At 41.9% G+C, this 22,014-nt stretch overlaps 1 protein-coding gene across 3 annotated transcripts in view; it reads left to right on the top strand.

The window, feature by feature from the left end:
- Nucleotides 1-22,014, top strand: part of LOC138974241 (uncharacterized) — a 48,207-nt gene that overhangs the window by 9,311 nt on the left and 16,882 nt on the right. Inside the window, exons 1-4 of one of the 3 annotated variants that reach the window (XM_070346969.1) lie at nt 15,105-15,720; nt 17,707-18,054; nt 18,535-18,873; nt 19,381-19,508. The exons of 1 other annotated variant lie outside the window; for it this stretch is intronic. In XM_070346969.1, the coding sequence (XP_070203070.1) occupies nt 15,654-15,720; nt 17,707-18,054; nt 18,535-18,873; nt 19,381-19,508 (882 nt within the window). In that variant the 5' untranslated portion in view covers nt 15,105-15,653. Of the gene's footprint in view, nt 1-15,104; nt 15,721-17,706; nt 18,055-18,534; nt 18,874-19,380; nt 19,509-22,014 lie in introns of those variants that run through there. One more of the 3 variants, XM_070346966.1, reaches the window with a different exon arrangement.

The following is a 22,014-nucleotide window of genomic DNA, read 5'->3' as shown; positions in this document are numbered from 1 at the left end:
GACACTAGAGAGATGTATGGTATCCTTAGACAAACTGACACAAGAGAGATGTATGGTATTCTAAGACAAACTGACACTAGAGAGATGTATGGTATCCTTAGACAGACTGACACTAGAGAGATGTATGGTATCATTAGACAGACTGACACAAGAGAGATGTATGGTATCCTTAGACAGACTGACACTAGAGAGATGTATGGTATCCTTAGACAAACTGACACTAGAGAGATGTATGGTATCCTTAGACAAACTGACACTAGAGAGACGTATGGTATCCTTAGACAAACTGACACTAGAGAGATGTATAGTATCCTCAGACAAACTGACACTAGAGAGATGTATTGTATCCTTAGACAACCTGACACTAGAGAGATGTATGGTATCCTTAGACAAACTGACACGAGAGATGTATGGTATCCTTAGACAGACTGACACAAGAGAGATGTATGGTATCCTTAGACAAACTGACACTAGAGAGATGTATAGTATCCTCAGACAAACTGACACTAGAGATGTATGGTATCCTTAGACAGACTGACACAAGAGAGATGTATGGTATCCTTAGACAAACTGACACTAGAGAGATGTATGGTATCCTTAGACAAACTGACACGAGAGATGTATGGTATCCTTAGACAAACTGACACACGAGAGATGTATGGTATCCTTAGACAGACTGACACAAGAGAGATGCATGGTATCCTTAGACAAACTGACACTAGAGAGATGTATGGTATCCTTAGACAAACTGACACGAGAGATGTATGGTATCCTAAGACAAACTGACACACGAGAAATGTATGGTATCCTTAGACAGACTGACACTAGAGAGATGTATGGTATCCTTAGACAAACTGACACTAGAGAGACGTATGGTATCCTTAGACAGACTGACACTAGAGAGATGTATGGTATCCTTAGACAAACTGACACTAGAGAGATGTATGGTATCCTTAGACAGACTGACACAAGAGAGATGTATGGTATCCTTAGACAAACTGACACTAGAGAGATGTATGGTATCCTTAGACAAACTGACACGAGAGATGTATGGTATCCTTAGACAGACTGACACTAGAGAGATGTATGTATCCTTAGACAGACTTACAAAGATGTACTTTTTTCTCTCGATAAGCTTTCCACGTCAACCAAGAACAAGATTCTCGATTTCCTGTAGCAGCCGTGGCAGGAAGCGTTGCTGGTTGTGTCTTCATTGCCGCCGTCGTTATTGTCATCGCTGTGATCGTCAAACGTGAAAGTGAGTATGTAATAAACTGTTTTTGTAAAAATGATCTGAGAAAAAGTTCACAGACAAAAACGTGTGTGATTATTATACGCATGTATAGCTATTCTGATGAACACGTGGGGGAATTCGGGGGCTGTGATTGGATGGTCTCACACATCCCTTTTCCGATCATCAAAGCATAATGCTACCGAAGTCGGTCATTTTTGGCAATATCCAAAAGCATATTGGCAACACAGACGCATGGTTCCGGTTTCTTCCACGTGCATAAAGTACACGCATACCTCGCCAGGTTTGTTTATGGGACAAGTCGACAGACGATGTCATTTGCTTTGTGTGTGTTTTTGTTGTTGCTTACTGTACATGACACACATTACGTGTAAAATCCAGTTATTTAAAGGCAACAAACCTTGCAAATTTCCAGAAGCTGCAACCTGAAGCGAACTATCTCTGATTCTAGCAGACGATCTCTCCAATGTTTAGCACAAAATCAGCAAACTCTCCTGTCACATAGAACGTCCATTGTATAGTGCAATGTTGAAATGAAGTTACCGGTCTGACACATCTAGTCGTTTCTTCTGAGACAATCCTTGTTCTATTATCATCTACAGATTTACCGCAGTCTTCACCACGCGAATTCCCAACAGAAGCCAGACTTTCGAACATACAATCTACGTAGGCAAGCATGATACGCCATGACGTCATATGATTCCTAGCATATTGACGTAATGCTACACATCCGGTTATCTCGAGTTTTCTCCGTAATACATGTCCGTGGGTTTTTTAATGTTCGGTTATTTCTGTGGCTTCATGCGGAAAGGGAACCGTCGTCTGCAATCAACGACATGGACCATTCTGGTACTTGTTGCTGACAAACACATGGTTTTAACACAGCATTAAATGGCAGAATAGCTATATAAACGCTATTGTGTTTTCATCGTAGCAATAGGGTCAGATATTTAGACTCGAACAAGTATAATGCGACTCGTCTTCGACTCGTCGGCATTTACTTGTCTCGTCTAAATATCGGGCCCAATTGCTACGCTGAAAACACAATAGCTGTTAATGTTGACGGGCACGATAGTCTATTAATTCAAAGAAGGCGTCGGCTTCCCATGTTGAAGGCTGAGTGTTCAAATGCCAATACAGCCTGTTTTGTCAGACAAGGGCGGGTAGCCTACAACATGCTCATTATTGTGGTTACTTTATGTATGTCCTCTTTAAAAAAAACACGTTTTTTAAGTTAACAAAAACACAAAAGTTATACATTGACATATACAGGGTCTGCTGTTTTTCTTTGATAAGAGAGAGTTAACGAACAGTATATGTATCACACTTTATTTGTTTTGAATTTGTGTAATTGTCCACCAATTTTCAGGACCAAAAGCAGAAGAAGTTACAAGCACGGAAGAAGCGACCTCAACTGCCAATGGTTTGTTTTGTCGCTTCCTCTCTTTCTCGTTCTCTATTTCCATCCCCCTCTCTCTCTCTCTCTCTTTATTTGCATCATGCCTATTCATACATTTTCTAAACATACAGGCAACGAATTAAGGATGAACACACGAATCAATTAATCATTGAACCGATGACTTCACAAATGCTTTAGTCATTGCAGTTTAATAAGATCTCGCAACAATAGAAGTAGAGGATAGTTTCACACACACACACACACACACACATACTCACACTACCACACACAAACACACACACACACACACACACACACACACACACACACACACACACACACACACACACACACACACACACACACATACTCACACTACCACACACAAACACACATGCCCGTTTACTCATGCCTGTGTCAGTGTCTTCGTCATGCCAAGTGATTGACATTTATTCCGTCATGAATACAGTCAGTCATGCTTTCAGGCTATCAGTCAGTGAGTCAATCAGTAAGCCAGTCAAATATGTATTCATTGTTATATTCAATCATTTGTTTATTTAATTGTTTTTGTTTTGTGTCTAAGTTATCGTAGTGTTTGGTTGTGTGTTGCTTTGTGCACGCATCACGTACCGTCCGCCGAAATATTGATGGAGAATATACCCAGAGTAGTTTCTGTTGTTTTATCTTTTTGTTTTGATGTATTTGAGTATGTATTTATGTGTGTATTTATGTATGCATTTCCTGATCTACTTGTTTTAGTATCAATTTACGAACTTAACTAAGACACACTGAGTATCAAAAAGATGTGATTGTGAACAGGTGCCGCAGATACTTATGATGGTCTGCACATGCAAGATGTTGGTCTACGATCCGTCTATTCCGAACTGGGGCAGCGTCCAGTTAACGCCGCTTCAGATGCTGGTAAGTGTATAGAACACAGTTCTGTCTTCACTTTGGGGTAAGCTACAACCACTGTTTTAAACCACTTTGCATGTATTTGTTCTGGCTTGTTTTCTGCATGTCCGTACTCTTTTGATAACCTTATCTGTTTGTTGACAGTATGATCAGTGTGAGTAATTTGGTCAATCATATGACAGCAAGTATACGGAATCAAACCAGTACTTCAACGCACACACCAAACCAACACCACACACACAGACCAATGTAAACACGCACCAAACCAACACCACACACACAGACCAATGTAAACACGCACCAAACCAACACCACACACACAGACCAATGTAAACACGCACCAAACCAACACCACACACACAGACCAATGTAAACACGCACCAAACCAACACCACACACACAGACCAATGTAAACACGCACCAAACCAACACCACACACAGACCAATGTAAACACACACCAAACCAACACCACACACACAGACCAATGTAAACACACACCAAACCAACACCACACACAGACCAATGTAAACACGCACCAAACCAACACCACACACAGACCAATGTAAACACACACCAAACCAACACCACACACACAGACCAATGTAAACACACACCAAACCAACACCACACACACAGACCAATGTGAACACGCACCAAACCAACACCACACACACAGACCAATGTAAACACGCACCAAACCAACACCACACACACAGACCAATGTAAACACACACCAAACCAACACCACACACACAGACCATTGTAAACACACACCAAACCAACACCACACACACAGACCAATGTAAACACGCACCAAACCAACACCACACACACAGACCAATGTAAACACGCACCAAACCAACACCACACACAGACCAATGTAAACACACACCAAACCAACACCACACACACAGACCAATGTAAACACACACCAAACCAACACCACACACAGACCAATGTAAACACGCACCAAACCAACACCACACACAGACCAATGTAAACACACACCAAACCAACACCACACACACAGACCAATGTAAACACACACCAAACCAACACCACACACACAGACCAATGTGAACACGCACCAAACCAACACCACACACACAGACCAATGTAAACACGCACCAAACCAACACCACACACACAGACCAATGTAAACACGCACCAAACCAACACCACACACACAGACCAATGTAAACACACACCAAACCAACACCACACACACAGACCAATGTAAACACGCACCAAACCAACACCACACACACAGACCAATGTAAACACGCACCAAACCAACACCACACACACAGACCAATGTAAACACGCACCAAACCAACACCACACACGCAGACCAATGTATGTAAACACGCACCAAACCAACACCACACACACAGACCAATGTAAACACGCACCAAACCAACACAACACACACAGACCAATGTAAACACACACCAAACCAACACCACACACAGACCAATGTAAACACGCACCAAACCAACACCACACACACAGACCAATGTAAACACGCACCAAACCAACACCACACACAGACCAATGTAAACACACACCACACCAACACCACACACAGTCCAATGTAAACACACACCAAACCAACACCACACACACAGACCAATGTAACCACGCACCAAACCAACACCACACACACAGACCAATGTAAACACACACCAAACCAACACCACACACACAGACCAATGTAAACACGCACCAAACCAACACCACACACAGACCAATGTAAACACACACCAAACCAACACCACACACAGACCAATGTAAACACACACCAAACCAACACCACACACACAGACCAATGTAAACACGCACCAAACCAACACCACACACACAGACCAATGTAAACACGCACCAAACCAACACCACACACAGACCAATGTAAACACGCACCAAACCAACACCACACACACAGACCAATGTAAACACACACCAAACCAACACCACACACAGACCAATGTAAACACACACCAAACACACACCACACACAGACCAATGTAAACACACACCAAACCAACACCACACACAGACCAATGTAAACACACACCAAACCAACACCACACACACAGACCAATGTAAACACACACCAAACCAACACCACACACAGACCAATGTAAACACACACCAAACCAACACCACACACAGACCAATGTAAACACACACCAAACCAACACCACACACAGACCAATGTAAACACGCACCAAACCAACACCACACACACAGACCAATGTAAACACGCACCAAACCAACTCCACACACACAGACCAAAGTAAACACACACCAAACCAACACCACACACAGACCAATGTAAACACACACCAAACCAACACCACACACAGACCAATGTAAACACGCACCAAACCAACACCACACACAGACCAATGTAAACACACACCAAACCAACACCACACACAGACCAATGTAAACACACACCAAACCAACACCACACACACAGACCAATGTAAACACACACCAAACCAACACCACACACAGACCAATGTAAACGCGCACCAAACCAACACCACACACACAGACCAATGTAAACACACACCAAACCAACACCACACACACAGACCAATGTAAACACACACCAAACCAACACCACACACACAGACCAATGTAAACACACACCAAACCAACACCACACACACAGACCAATGTAAACACGCACCAAACCAACACCACACACACAGACCAATGTAAACACACACCAAACCAACACCACACACACAGACCAATGTAAACACACACCAAACCAACACCACACACACAGACCAATGTAAACACACACCAAACCAACACCACACACACAGACCAATGTAAACACACACCAAACCAACACCACACACACAGACCAATGTAAACACACACCAAACCAACACCACACACACAGACCAATGTAAACACACACCAAACCAACACCACACACACAGACCAACGTAAATACACACCAAACCAACACCACACACACAGACCAATGTAAACACACACCAAACCAACACCACACACAGACCAATGTAAACACACACCAAACCAACACCACACACAGACCAATGTAAACACGCACCAAACCAACACCACACACACAGACCAATGTAAACACGCACCAAACCAACACCAAACACAGACCAATGTAAACACGCACCAAACCAACACCACACACACAGACCAATGTAAACACACACCAAACCAACACCACACACAGACCAATGTAAACACGCACCAAACCAACACCACACACGCAGGCCAATGTAAACACACACCAAACCAACACCACACACACAGACCAATGTAAACACGCACCAAACCAACACCACACACACAGACCAATGTAAACACACACCAAACCAACACCACACACACAGACCAATGTAAACACGCACCAAACCAACACCACACACACACAGACCAATGTAAACACGCACCAAACCAACACCACACACACAGACCAATGTAAACACGCACCAAACCAACACCACACACACAGACCAATGTAAACACACACCAAACCAACACCACACACACAGACCAATGTAAACACGCACCAAACCAACACCACACACACAGACCAATGTAAACACACACCAAACCAACACCACACACAGACCAATGTAAACACGCACCAAACCAACACCACACACAGACCAATGTAAACACACACCAAACCAACACCACACACACAGACCAATGTAAACACACACCAAACCAACACCACACACACAGACCAATGTGAACACGCACCAAACCAACACCACACACACAGACCAATGTAAACACGCACCAAACCAACACCACACACACAGACCAATGTAAACACGCACCAAACCAACACCACACACACAGACCAATGTAAACACACACCAAACCAACACCACACACACAGACCAATGTAAACACGCACCAAACCAACACCACACACACAGACCAATGTAAACACGCACCACACCAACACCACACACACAGACCAATGTAAACACGCACCAAACCAACACCACACACGCAGACCAATGTATGTAAACACGCACCAAACCAACACCACACACACAGACCAATGTAAACACGCACCAAACCAACACAACACACACAGACCAATGTAAACACACACCAAACCAACACCACACACAGACCAATGTAAACACGCACCAAACCAACACCACACACACAGACCAATGTAAACACGCACCAAACCAACACCACACACAGACCAATGTAAACACACACCACACCAACACCACACACAGTCCAATGTAAACACACACCAAACCAACACCACACACACAGACCAATGTAACCACGCACCAAACCAACACCACACACACAGACCAATGTAAACACACACCAAACCAACACCACACACACAGACCAATGTAAACACGCACCAAACCAACACCACACACAGACCAATGTAAACACACACCAAACCAACACCACACACAGACCAATGTAAACACACACCAAACCAACACCACACACACAGACCAATGTAAACACGCACCAAACCAACACCACACACACAGACCAATGTAAACACGCACCAAACCAACACCACACACAGACCAATGTAAACACGCACCAAACCAACACCACACACACAGACCAATGTAAACACACACCAAACCAACACCACACACAGACCAATGTAAACACACACCAAACACACACCACACACAGACCAATGTAAACACACACCAAACCAACACCACACACAGACCAATGTAAACACACACCAAACCAACACCACACACACAGACCAATGTAAACACACACCAAACCAACACCACACACAGACCAATGTAAACACACACCAAACCAACACCACACACAGACCAATGTAAACACACACCAAACCAACACCACACACAGACCAATGTAAACACGCACCAAACCAACACCACACACACAGACCAATGTAAACACGCACCAAACCAACTCCACACACACAGACCAAAGTAAACACACACCAAACCAACACCACACACAGACCAATGTAAACACACACCAAACCAACACCACACACAGACCAATGTAAACACGCACCAAACCAACACCACACACAGACCAATGTAAACACACACCAAACCAACACCACACACAGACCAATGTAAACACACACCAAACCAACACCACACACACAGACCAATGTAAACACACACCAAACCAACACCACACACAGACCAATGTAAACGCGCACCAAACCAACACCACACACACAGACCAATGTAAACACACACCAAACCAACACCACACACACAGACCAATGTAAACACACACCAAACCAACACCACACACACAGACCAATGTAAACACACACCAAACCAACACCACACACACAGACCAATGTAAACACGCACCAAACCAACACCACACACACAGACCAATGTAAACACACACCAAACCAACACCACACACACAGACCAATGTAAACACACACCAAACCAACACCACACACACAGACCAATGTAAACACACACCAAACCAACACCACACACACAGACCAATGTAAACACACACCAAACCAACACCACACACACAGACCAATGTAAACACACACCAAACCAACACCACACACACAGACCAATGTAAACACACACCAAACCAACACCACACACACAGACCAACGTAAATACACACCAAACCAACACCACACACACAGACCAATGTAAACACACACCAAACCAACACCACACACAGACCAATGTAAACACACACCAAACCAACACCACACACAGACCAATGTAAACACGCACCAAACCAACACCACACACACAGACCAATGTAAACACGCACCAAACCAACACCACACACAGACCAATGTAAACACGCACCAAACCAACACCACACACACAGACCAATGTAAACACACACCAAACCAACACCACACACAGACCAATGTAAACACGCACCAAACCAACACCACACACGCAGGCCAATGTAAACACACACCAAACCAACACCACACACACAGACCAATGTAAACACGCACCAAACCAACACCACACACACAGACCAATGTAAACACACACCAAACCAACACCACACACACAGACCAATGTAAACACGCACCAAACCAACACCACACACACAGACCAATGTAAACACGCACCAAACCAACACCACACACACAGACCAATGTAAACACGCACCAAACCAACACCACACACAGACCAATGTAAACACACACCAAACCAACACCACACACACAGACCAATGTAAATACACACCAAACCAACACCACACACAAAGACCAATGTAAACACGCACGCTCAGACGAATACACACATCAAAGGTACTTATTAAACCCAAACCAATTCATCAATTGATAACTCATCATCAATATGCTGATGCAATCAAGTTTGCTCTCTGTTTGTTCTATAGACTACATAGATCTGTACCACGGTTTGGACATGTCGGAGGTCGGTCAGCGTGCAGAGTACTCTCAGCTTGGTCAGGACACGTGAAGCCCGGACATATATACATTGGTAGGTATTGAGGTTATCACTTTCAGTTTCATGTCTAGATAGGTAAAACCTAGTTTGTTTATCCGCAGCTTGGTCAGGACATATAAATCCCAGAGAGAGAGAGAGAGAGAGAGAGAGAGAGAGAGAGAGAGAGAGAGAGAGAGAGAGAGAGAGAGAGAGAGAGAGAGAGAGAGAGAGAGAGAGAGAGAGAGAGAGAGAGAGAGAGAGAGAGAGAGAGAGAGAGAGAGAGAGAGAGAGCGAGCTTGGTAGATATTGAGCTTTCGGGGATTTAGTTTCACCTCAGATTAGCTGTATATTAATTGCTCTCGACATGTTAGTAAACCGAATGTTTTTGGCTAATATTGAATATGGTTCGGTGTTCGTGTGGTGAAAGAAAGCAATACATACATAGACATGTGGCATGGTTTATGTCTTTTCAAATTATGTCCTATTTCAATAACATTAGAAATGTGCATTATATGTTATGTGTTGCCGATGAGCTCTTTTTATTTGTGTTTCAGATGAGGCATATGAAGATCCTAACCAGTGAAAAGGGATGATTACGTCTGCATACTCTCTCTCTCTCTCTCTCTCTCTCTCTCTCTCTCTCTCTCTCTCTCTCTCTCTCTCTCTCTCTCTCTTCCTCTCTCTCTCTCTCTCTCTCTCTCTCTCTCTCTCTCTCTCTCTCTCTCTCTCTCTCTCACACACACACAAACGCACTCTCTCATTTTGTCTCTGCCTCATTCCCTCTCTCTCTATCTCTCCCTCATTCCCTCCTACCCACTCACTCTCTCTGTCTCTCTTTCCTATCTCTCTGTCCTATCTCTGTCTCTCTCTGTGTCTCTCTCTGTCTCTCTCTCTGTCTCTCTCTCTCTGTCTATCTCTCTCTATGTCTGTGTCTATGTGTGTCTCTCTCTGTCTCTGTGTCTCTCTGTCTGCCTCTCTCTCTGTCTGTCTGTCTGTCTGTCTCTCTCTCTCTCTCTGTCTGTCTCTCTCTCTCTCTCTCTCTCTCTCTCTTTCGCTCGCTCTCTGTCTCTCTTTGTTCCTTTGCTTAAACAATTCGAAGCATCTATTCTTCTGTAAAAAACAAAACAAGAGAAAAAGTAGTATTGTTGTGTTTCGAAGGGCACGATACAAATAATATGTGCATAGGAACACACGATGTTTTACCTGTTGTGAACGTGTATTAATATAGTTGGTACTGTTTTTGCCTATGATAGTGAGCTTTAAAAGAGATCTGACACCGATTGACTAACGTACACAAATGTCGATAACATTTTGCCCTTGACATGTTCAGGGTGTGGTGAAACGAGTTAGACATGATTGTCACACGCTTTTGTAGATAAATGGACCCGTTGGTATTTAACCATTGTAAATAATAATTGTGATGTTTATGTATTGGAGATGTTTTGCTTTTTTCACGGTGGATACATGCATGTTAGCCTTTGGGTCGAATGCCTCTCAACATGAATCAACAAAACATGTATGTGGCTGTGATGTACATGTCAATTTTCTAATGTATATATATATATATACTAGATGATTACCCGCTTCGCCGGGTACCGGCTTCGCCGGGAAGAAGTAGAGCCGAATACCAGGCTGCGCACGAAGGAAAGGAGATAAACGCGCAAAACACTGGAGACCTTCTAAAAATAGTAACGTGCAGTGACCTTCTAAAAATAGTAACGTAGTAACGGGAATATGGATTGACGCCACACGGAGGAAGGGAGATAATCGCGGCTGAAAACACTGGAGAAGATAAGGAAGAGTTACTGGTAGTGCACTAGTGGATCCAGACCAAAAAAATCAAAATGGGTTCAGCGCTGCGCGCTGAGAGCACGTGTTGAAATATCTCATCGATGAGGTTGTGTCCGGGCTGTAGCTGAATACGGTGTCCAAATTTGAAAAAAGATCCACCAAGAACTTTGGCCGTGCATCACGAACAGACAGATAGACAGACACTAATCGTATATATATATATATATAGATATATAATATGTCGTGCCGAATTCACAGAATTGCCGAATTCGCGGCATCGGCAACATTTTTGCCCTCGCGTAATCGGCAAAACGCTGCCCATTACGTGAAATCGGCAGAGTTTTGCAGAAAATGCGGAAAAGCTTCTAATATTTGCCAATTTTGCAAAAGCGACAGCCAGTCTGTTACTTTTTGTGTCACCAGAACATTGCGTTAACATTGCTTCACCTCCCTACTATGTTTTGTATGGTCTATGTTGGTTTAGGTCGAGCATAACTCCGAAAATGCACAAAAACTACACTTTCTGCAATAACTTGCCATAACTTATCGATTATTGCAATATCTATCCATTCGAGTAACTAGTTGTCTAAGTGTGATGATTTCTCAGGCATTTGCGAACTTTAAAACCAAAAAGTGGCTGCCGATTTCGCAAAATGGGCAAATTTTAGAAGCCTTTCTACGTTTTTGGCTAAACTCTGCCGATTTCGGGTAATGGGCAGCGTTTTGCCGATTACGCGAAATGGGCAAAAATGTTGCCGATTCCGCGAAGTCGACAATTATGTGAATTCGGCACGACATATACATTTTTGTAGACAGTTAAAAAAAAAAAAACGAATATAAATTGTTGCGATGATACTCTTTGTTCTGCCAGATTCTTGCTTGTCAAATTGTGCGCCCAGTTAAATGACAACTTTGGCTTCATCCAGCGGTTACCACATATTGTATGAAGTGGTACACATTGTGAATAGTGTAGACAAAGAGTGGAGGTTCTAACACAACCGTACCTCAATCAAATGGAGAGGCGAAGACATGGTGACTGTCATGAACACATACGAATGTCCTCATCAAGGATTTTCATCTCCTTCCCTGCATGTTGTAAACGGTTTTTTTCAAAATCTTCATAGCACGGGTGCTGTTTACGGAATTGGTGTCTCTTAAAGTATGCATATGAGAAGAAACATTTGTTTAACCTTGCTTGAACGACCTGATCATTATGTCTGACTTTGTTGTAAAACTGTAACTGAAAAACACTATCCAGGACTTTCTTCCTGTTGTTTTGGTTGGCTGATTACGTGCATGTTTATGAGTAAACTAGATGTTTTTGAAATCACTTGCTGCTATGAACTAAACAATTAAAAATAAAACATATGTTTTCTTGGTATACTGACGTTTGAAAGATATCTACGCTGTCACAATGGTCTGTGTCTGTGACATATTTCCTGAATAGGTATCCACAGTAGTTTAGCTACGTTCAAGAAATAAGCTACTAGTGAAAACATTCATACTCATGAATAAACGAACCAAGAAACAAAACCATTCCAAAATGGAAAATGCAAAGGACAAACCGAAAGAAATTATATTCAACGTACCAAAAAAAACCCACACAAACAAACAAACAAACAAACAAACAGGAACACACAATTCATACAATAAACGCAACCAGATCAACCAATAAACAAACACACTGGAAGGAAACAATATCAAATTAATATGGTCATGATTATGGAAAGATGCAGCTAACGAGAAAGAGAGAGAATGGGGGGGGGGGGTGTCGAGGCAGCTAACGAGATAGAGAGAGAATGGGGGGGGAGGGGGGGTATCGAGGCATACACATGGTTGCTAACTGAGTTTCTAATATTCTCCATGACACTAGCAGGGTTAACACATGTACACACTTGGCTACACATGTCTACACCCTCGGTCACACACTGTTGAGGGTAAATTCACATAGTGCAATATCATAATTTTATTTGATTGTATCCCTTTTATGTTTTATGTTTTATGTGTGTCGTCCTATACAATTGTTGTTATAATCGTTTACAGGCAGGCAGGGTGTGCCGAAGAAACATTTCCATTTTTATGTAATATTTTAATGGACAATAAAGTGCTGTTATTGTTATTGTTATTGTTACACAAACAAATCTTCGCGAACGTGACAATACGCACTCAAGGAATTCACAAGGCACACACACTCAGCAATATTTTAAGCATTTCATTGTAGAAAAAGATAAGAAAAACAGTCCAATTTAAGCATCTCAAATCCTCAAACTCAGTTAGCAGTCAAGACTGACTAGTTGTATACGAATCAGAGATAACTGAATCGAGGAAGCAGCGTTCACTTATCTTACAAACTATCTCAAAAGGCGCGGTAGCTGAATGATCTGTGTCCTTGGACATCACAATATATTGTCATTATAGAACTTCACCCCAAGCATGTTTTTCAACCAAACGTATTGAAACTCATTCACTGCACAAACAAAGATGCACAATTATGAATGCCACGTCTCTGCTTGCTCTCTGATATCTCTTTTTCTGCAAACATCCTTATACAAACACTGGGTCAAACCATTCGTAACACAGGGGTGATAACCTCCTCACAGTACTGCTGCGATCTGTCAATATAATACACTAACATACCTACTTGAATTGACTCGTCCAGGAGAGCACAACACAAGACAAATTAACTAATCCAAACCAGAAAAATCACAAAGGCACACCAGCTATTTCCCCTGAATCACAACTCCGATCATTCCATCTTTACGTACTTAATACTGTTTCCCCCCTTTGTTTCCTCGGTGCAGGCACACACACACACACACACACACACATGCACGCACGCACGCACGCACACACACACAAACACACACACTCACACACAGTCAGACAGACAGACAAATAGTTGGTGAGACAGACAGACAGACAGACAGACAGACAGGCAGAGTGAGCAGAGGCTATTAATACAGATGTCCTTTGTGTGAGCGGAGGCATTGCCAGCTCTGACGCAAAAAGCCGTCATTGAAACGTTATTTGGTCTCTTTCCAAAGATAAATCCAATAAATGAATCCCATCACGACAACCCTATTCAAACCAAAAGTCAAGTGGTAGAATGGTACGCAAAAGCAAAAGCTGAAGGGTTGGCTGAATTAAAAAGCAAGATCCCATTGAAAGTCAGCGAAACGTGCCCCCGACAGGAGAGAATAACATTGCGGGTGGACGCTTCATTTTCTTTACCCTGACAAGTCACGTCACGACACGGACATGAAACAAGTAGCTTTCGCACTGAGGCGTTAATTGTGCTTGATACACGTTTTTTCATGTTGTCCCCATTAAAACGAGGAAGCATACAACCAAGTAATGTAATCTGCACAAAGAACACTTTTTGCACGGCATACAGAGATGCATTGAAAGCGAATTTTACTTCGGTGGATTGTGGAGAAATGTCAGAGGTTTATGTCGCTGAAAGATATTCTTGTGTAATTCAACAAGGTTGGTGTTTTCTACGCGCCTGTTTACTACAATTTAATCCATAGAAGGAAGGGTAAAACATGAGTCATTAGGTGTATTACCAATTCTAAAGGAAAACAAGAAGTTTTAGAACACAGCGAAGCATTAACATGTTAATTACTCTTAACGTTGAAAGACGTTTTAAGAAAGGTAACAGGAACAAGGAAAGAAACAAGCTTCTCAGTGCGTGCGGCAGGGTATAAGGGCTTCACGCGTTTTGATTGATTCGTCACTGCATGCAGTTAGAAGCCAGTAGAAAAGAGCAAGGTGAATCAATGGCGAAACAGGACGTTGTTTTTAGCTGCTTCGAGGAATAATGTTCAACTGTGTTACACGTCCATGATGTGGTGGCCTTTACCTCGTTATTCCATTTGGCTGTTGGTGATTTTTTCTTTGGCTGGACATGGTAAGTACAATATGACTGTCTAAACACTATTGAGAATATTGCCTTTGATTTCAAACATTTTATATATACATTCATAACAAACCAAAGGCACGACGTATTACATGTTATCTACCAGACGACAGTCATTGCCCTTTGGTTGCAAAATAGGAGTTTACCAACACAACTTCTGATTTTTGACAACTTAAAATGGATTGTAAAATAAAAGGTTACCATTACAGCCTATGACTTTTTGAGCTGCTTTTGTGAAAACACGCGCGCATGATACAAAAAGAGCGCGAGGGGATCCAGATATTTCTGACAATTTCTTGAACAATTTCTCGTTGTATCAATGTAAACCGAACTCTGTAGCTAGTTTTGCGAGTTCAAAACTATGCATCGGTACTACCTGTCATCAAAATAAAACTGTGCAGTTGCGTTTGAGTGCATAGCTTTGTGACGAGGCCGTTTACTGTACAACTGGTCTGTACAGTGAAACCTACAACACAGACACTGCCCAAAAATCAAATTCACAAAACCCACATGAAAATCGACAAAACAAAAAAACAAAAACCTAAAACGGAACACGTTTTGCATTGGATAAAATAATCAAATGTGTATCCAAAACTGTCAGTTTTGCTTGAACTTTTCTTAGAAAGACGTTATGTCATGCTGAAGGGTACGTATATGTGTCATTTTTCTCAGAAGCCATAAAGTGCGGTTTTCGATGCCATTTTAGCGGGTAATAAGACCAAAAACGGTACATTTCAGAAACTCATTAAAATCTCATTATTGAAGAAGTGGGTAGCGTTGTGCCCTGTCGAAACATTGACTATATACAGCCGTTTCAAACACTATTGTTAAGGTGTTATTGGTGGGTGGTGACATCCTTACATCCATCAAACGTGACTGTAAAGATATTGGAGCGATTAGACCTCGGTTGTGTTTGTGTCCATTACATACTTTTAACCATGCGTTGAGTTAGTTTGCTATAATTTATATTAACATTGCATATATATCGCCTCTTGGCCTGCATGAAATGTCTTTACCCAAACAGACCTGTTCACGTTAGCATTGCTCCCATGGGGTCGCCTTCACGCGGCGGGAGCGTTTAAACAGAGCTACCCCACCCCTTTACTTCTCTTCTTTTGTCTTATTTCTGCCTTACCAGTCCTTTCACCTATATTTCCTTCCAAGAAAACTCTCCCTACTATTCCCTGCAGTTTTCCAATTCTTTTCTTGTTGTCTTATTTCTACCTGACTGGATCCACCACCTTTATTTCACTTACCAAAAGTCTTCTTTTCCACATCCTTATTTCTCTGCACCCCGCATGTCGTAAGAGGCGACTAACGGATTATGTTTCTCCTTTTACCCTTGTTAAGTGGTTCTTGTATAGAATATAGTCAATGTTTGTAAAGATTTTAGTCAAGCAGTATGTAAGAAATGTTTAGTCCTTTGTACTGGAAACTTGCATTCTCCCAGTAAGGTCATATATTGTACTACGTTGCAAGCCCCTGGAGCAATTTTTTGATTAGTGCTTTTGTGAACAAGAAACACTTAACAAGTGGCTCTATCCCATCTCCCCCCTTTCCCCTATCCCATCTCCCCCCTTTCCCTCGTCGCGATATAACCTTCGTGGTTGAAAACGACGTTAAGCACCAAATAAATAAAGAAAGAAAGACACGTTAGCATTCGTAGTTCAACGGACATAAGAATGGTTTCGTTGCATTGAATGAACAAATAAACAAATATATAGATCTTTTTGTGAGTGCCAATATTGAAAAGACGGTGCTCAAGCTTTATTTCTAGAATTCGTGTCATTCTGTGCATGTTCTGGCGACATAATAATGGAAACTTATACTTTACATCAAGAGAACAACGTAACCTTCATCTCATAACAGCAACATGTTAATGACATTATTTTCGTTGTAATTGTGCATTTACAAAACTGCATTTCTTGTTATAAACGGAGATCTCTTTGTAGAAAACAGTTTATTTTTCAATTGCAGTTACCACTTTCAGCCTGCCTGGATGCAACAGTGCACACAACTTTGACATCGTGCAAAGCCAGCAACCTTCCCTCACCTGTACCAATCTGACAGCTGGACACAATATCTACTGGTCCATCACTGACCCGTCCAGCCAAGAAGAAACTCGAATCGCAGAATGCGAAAAATGTAATCCAAAGTGCCCAACATGTTCAGACCCCATCGCAGGTTACAGCGTGAGCAGGGACAGCAATGAAACCACAACGCTGCAGTTTCTCAATTCATCGCTGGTCACTTACGATTCGACAATAAAATGTTCAGCTTTTTTTAACCACACCGACGCGACTTGCCGGCTTTTTGTAGTCCCAGGTGTGTATTTTGTATGTTTGTTCATTAGTACCTGTCAATAATCGGTTTTAAAATTGATATGTGTGGGCTTCTGTTAAATCTTTTGATCACACACATGCACAGTTGCTGGTCACAATGTGAGCAGAGAAAGCAATGACAGCACCAAACTGCAGTTTCTCAATCCCTCCCTGTTCACTGACGGGTCGACAATACATTGTTCAGCTTTTTGCAACAAAACCAACGCGACTTGCCAGCTTTATGTTATCCATTAATATAAACCAATAACCAGCATTAAAACTGGTATGAGAAAGCACACACACACACACATAGACACACACGCGCTCAGTTTCTTTGCTGAAGCTTAAATCAAAGTATTGCGAAAAAGGTTTAGTTTCACTACAGCCATCCTTATCGCTTTAGAAATTAAAAATGGCTCTGTTCGATGTCGATCGAAGCAATGGAGGCTACTGTTAAAGCGGTATGAATGAAATTCTGTTTCAGCGTACACGATTTCTGACTGCAGGGAACACGCGGTGACAATTAAAGACGGAATGGAGACATCTATCAGATGTGAAGGTATTCTGGCTGCACAGAACATGTACTGGACACTCACTTACTTCAACAGAACGGTGTCCACTATTGCATATTGCAATGCATGTCTGAAGAATCGCACCTTTTGTCCTGGTTGCAATATGTTGAACGGAGACTTCAACGTAACAAGAAAACAAAACTCAAGCACGCTGGTTCTACAGAACAATTTCAAACAGACGGACGGCGCTACATTGAGATGTTCCAAGAAAGATAACAAGACCCACGATGACTGCACCATAAATGTCGAATGTGAGTATCATGTTCCATGGAGCTAGGACGTACATATGTGTTCCATCTATGTCACAGACAATAGAAAAAGACGAACGACATGAATAGACTCGATCGGCGTGCTTTCGACTTACAACTCTCCCAGCTTTTAAAAAAAATATAATTTGTATTATGCACTGCGTAAACTTTCAATCCATTTCATTTGATTGATTTGGGTACCCCCAATCGAAATACAGCATCTTTCTAAAATCATTATTTCTGTAAATCAATCAATCAATCAAGTTGTCAATCTGTCAATCAATAAATCAATCAGTCGATCAACTTATCTATAAATCTCTCAGGTTTTGATAAACAAAACTTGATACCTAATAATATATATTTGATAAGACTTGTCTGTCTTTCTCGGGTATCTTTGCAATCAATCTGTCGGTTGCTTGAATGCTTGCTCGGTTTTGTGGGATAGTTGAAGAATATTTAGGAAGGTCCTGTAGTATTGGTTTCGGTATAGCTTCTTTTTGTCTTCTTCAGACATTCTCGAAGACGCCAGCGTAACACTGCATGACAACTGGACCGTGACAGGCAGCTTTAGGATGAGCAAGGTGCCAACTTCTGACAGCAATGCCACCTGTGTGTGGTATTATTCAAGTAAAAAGCAGGTATACTATTTGTGTTTCTGGGATACACATTAAAGGCACAGTAAGCCTCCCGTAAACCATCACAGATACGGTCAGGCTTGTACACACAGTACAAACACCCTTTCATTTAAACACTCACCGATTGAGAAAATCCTCGATGCCCTCCGTAAAGAGCGAACAATTTTCAAAGAATTTATTTTTGCGTGGTTTATCTTACCCCTGAGCCATCGTGAACCCGTGTGATCCAGTTTCCCTTTTTTCACAATGTAGTCGTCAGTTAGTCATTTGAATGCGACTCGATGTGAGCTTATTTACAATAGCACGTTTTTATGCACGAAACAAACGGCTGTGGTTCACAAGAACTCTAGCGATGGCTTTTGACTGTTGAGAGGAACGGCGATATGCATAAACCGTCGTCTGCTACGACCCTTGCGTGACCCTTGCTTCCGGGCTTTTCTTTTTTCAAACTTTCACAACTTCGAATTGTACTGATGAAAAAAGAATTCTTTTTTGATTAAAGAATGTTTGTGTAACAAGCTGTCAATTTATTATTTAGAGTTTAAAAGTTAGGTCTAGCGCAAAAACGCACCACGGTCCAAAAACATTTTGATAATCATCGATTCACGGCTATCGCCAGTTTACATCGATAGAATGAGACCCGAAGGGAAGTAACTCATGTTTGACCTGAGTTCAGGATGGGTCCAAAAAGTGTTCGAGACAATCTGCAAAATTAATTCTTTAAAAATTGCTCGCTCTTTACGTTGGGCACCTAGGATGTTCCAGTTTGGTGAGCGTTCAAATGGAAGGGTGTTTGTACTGTGTGTAAAAGCCTGACAGTATCTGTGATGGTTTACGGGAGGCTTACTGTCCGGGCGTGATTTCCGGTATTGAACATTCATAACAGCCATCCAGCACCAAAACGAGGCGCCATTGTTGTAGAGGACCATGTCCACGAAAATAAATTCTTTACAAATTTCTCACGTTCGACAGAAAGCAGCCAGGATGTTCCCGTTCGTTGAGCGTTCAAATGGAAGTATGCTTGTACTCTATGTAGACGCTCGGGGAGCTCTGTGATGGTTTACGGGAGGCTTACTGTGCCTTTAAGGGGTTACTTGTGTGTTCAAATCGCTCGTCAGAAACATTACACATTTTGTGCACAGGTTCCTCTAAGCAATATGGACACATCTGTGCAAAGAAAAAAGGGGGTCGACGTATTAACTTTTTTTTTAGAATTTTTTTACTGGGGGTTGTCAAGTACGATTTTGCGAAAAACACTGCGATTCTTAAGGGGTTACTTGTGTGTTCAAATCGCGTGAAAGAAACATTACACATTTTGTGCACAGGTTCCTCTAAGCAATATGGACACATCTGTGCAAAGAAAAAAAGAGGTTGACGTATTAACTTTTTTTTAGAATTTTTTTACTGGGGGTTGTCAAGTACGATTTTGCGAAAAACACTGCGATTCTTAACATGATCCCAACTGACATATTTAGCTCTACAAATAATAAATGAAACATTAGTTTGTGTATATAAATGAATGGAGAGTATAACTTTATCATAAAACGGTACTTATCAACGTGCATTTTCAGAAAATGATCGAGGTTTCTCGAGGGCGTACACATAAAATTATCACTCCTTTAGTAGTAAAAACGTATTTAAAAAAAAATCGCTCGTCAGAAACATTACACATTTTGTGCACAGGTTCCTCTAAGTAATATGGACACATCTGTGCAAAGAAAAAAGGTGGTCGACGTATTAATTTTTTTTTAGAATTTTTTTACCGGGGGTTGTCAAGTACGATTTTGCGAAAAACACTGCGATTCTTAACATGATCCCAACTGACATATTTAGCTCTACAAATAATAAATGAAACATTAGTTTGTGTATATAAATGAATGGAGAGTATAACTTTATCATAAAACGGTACTTATCAACGTGCATTTTCAGAAAATGATAGAGGTTTCTCGAGCGCGTACACATAAAATTATCACTCCTTTAGTAGTAAAAACTTATTTTAAAAAAATGAAGATCTGTCCAGTAAATTTCTATGAATCGCACACCACACACACACACACACACACACACACACACACACACACACACACATATATATATATACTAGAATGAATACCCGCTTCGCCGGGTAGCCGGCTTCGCCGGGAAGAAGTACTTAGAGCCGTACGCCGGCTTCGCCGGGTCCGAACAATGGACCCGCCAAGCTTAGGTCCCTCCCAGATTCGTGGAATGGGAACAGCACGAAAATGATTTAGTGGCCATAATGCCATTCCTGACCATATCGAGTCCCATCCTTGTCGACGAATGTAACCGTGTTAATCACCTTTGGAGGCGAACTCCACTCAAACAGGACTGAGCAAGTTATGGCTTCTCAAAGGAAGGCCAGTACATAAAATTACACAAAAGCCGCCAGACCACATCACAAACAGAACTGAACAATGCACAGGTGTTGCTTACATAAGAGACACACACACTCACACACACACACAAAAACACAGAGAAGCCGTATCTA

The sequence above is a fragment of the Littorina saxatilis genome, linkage group LG8, assembly GCF_037325665.1.
Source record: "Littorina saxatilis isolate snail1 linkage group LG8, US_GU_Lsax_2.0, whole genome shotgun sequence".
In the NCBI taxonomy this organism is placed as follows: Eukaryota; Metazoa; Mollusca; class Gastropoda; order Littorinimorpha; family Littorinidae; genus Littorina; species Littorina saxatilis.
Note: the sequence above shows the minus strand (reverse complement) of the source record. Positions and strands in the feature narration are given on the sequence as shown.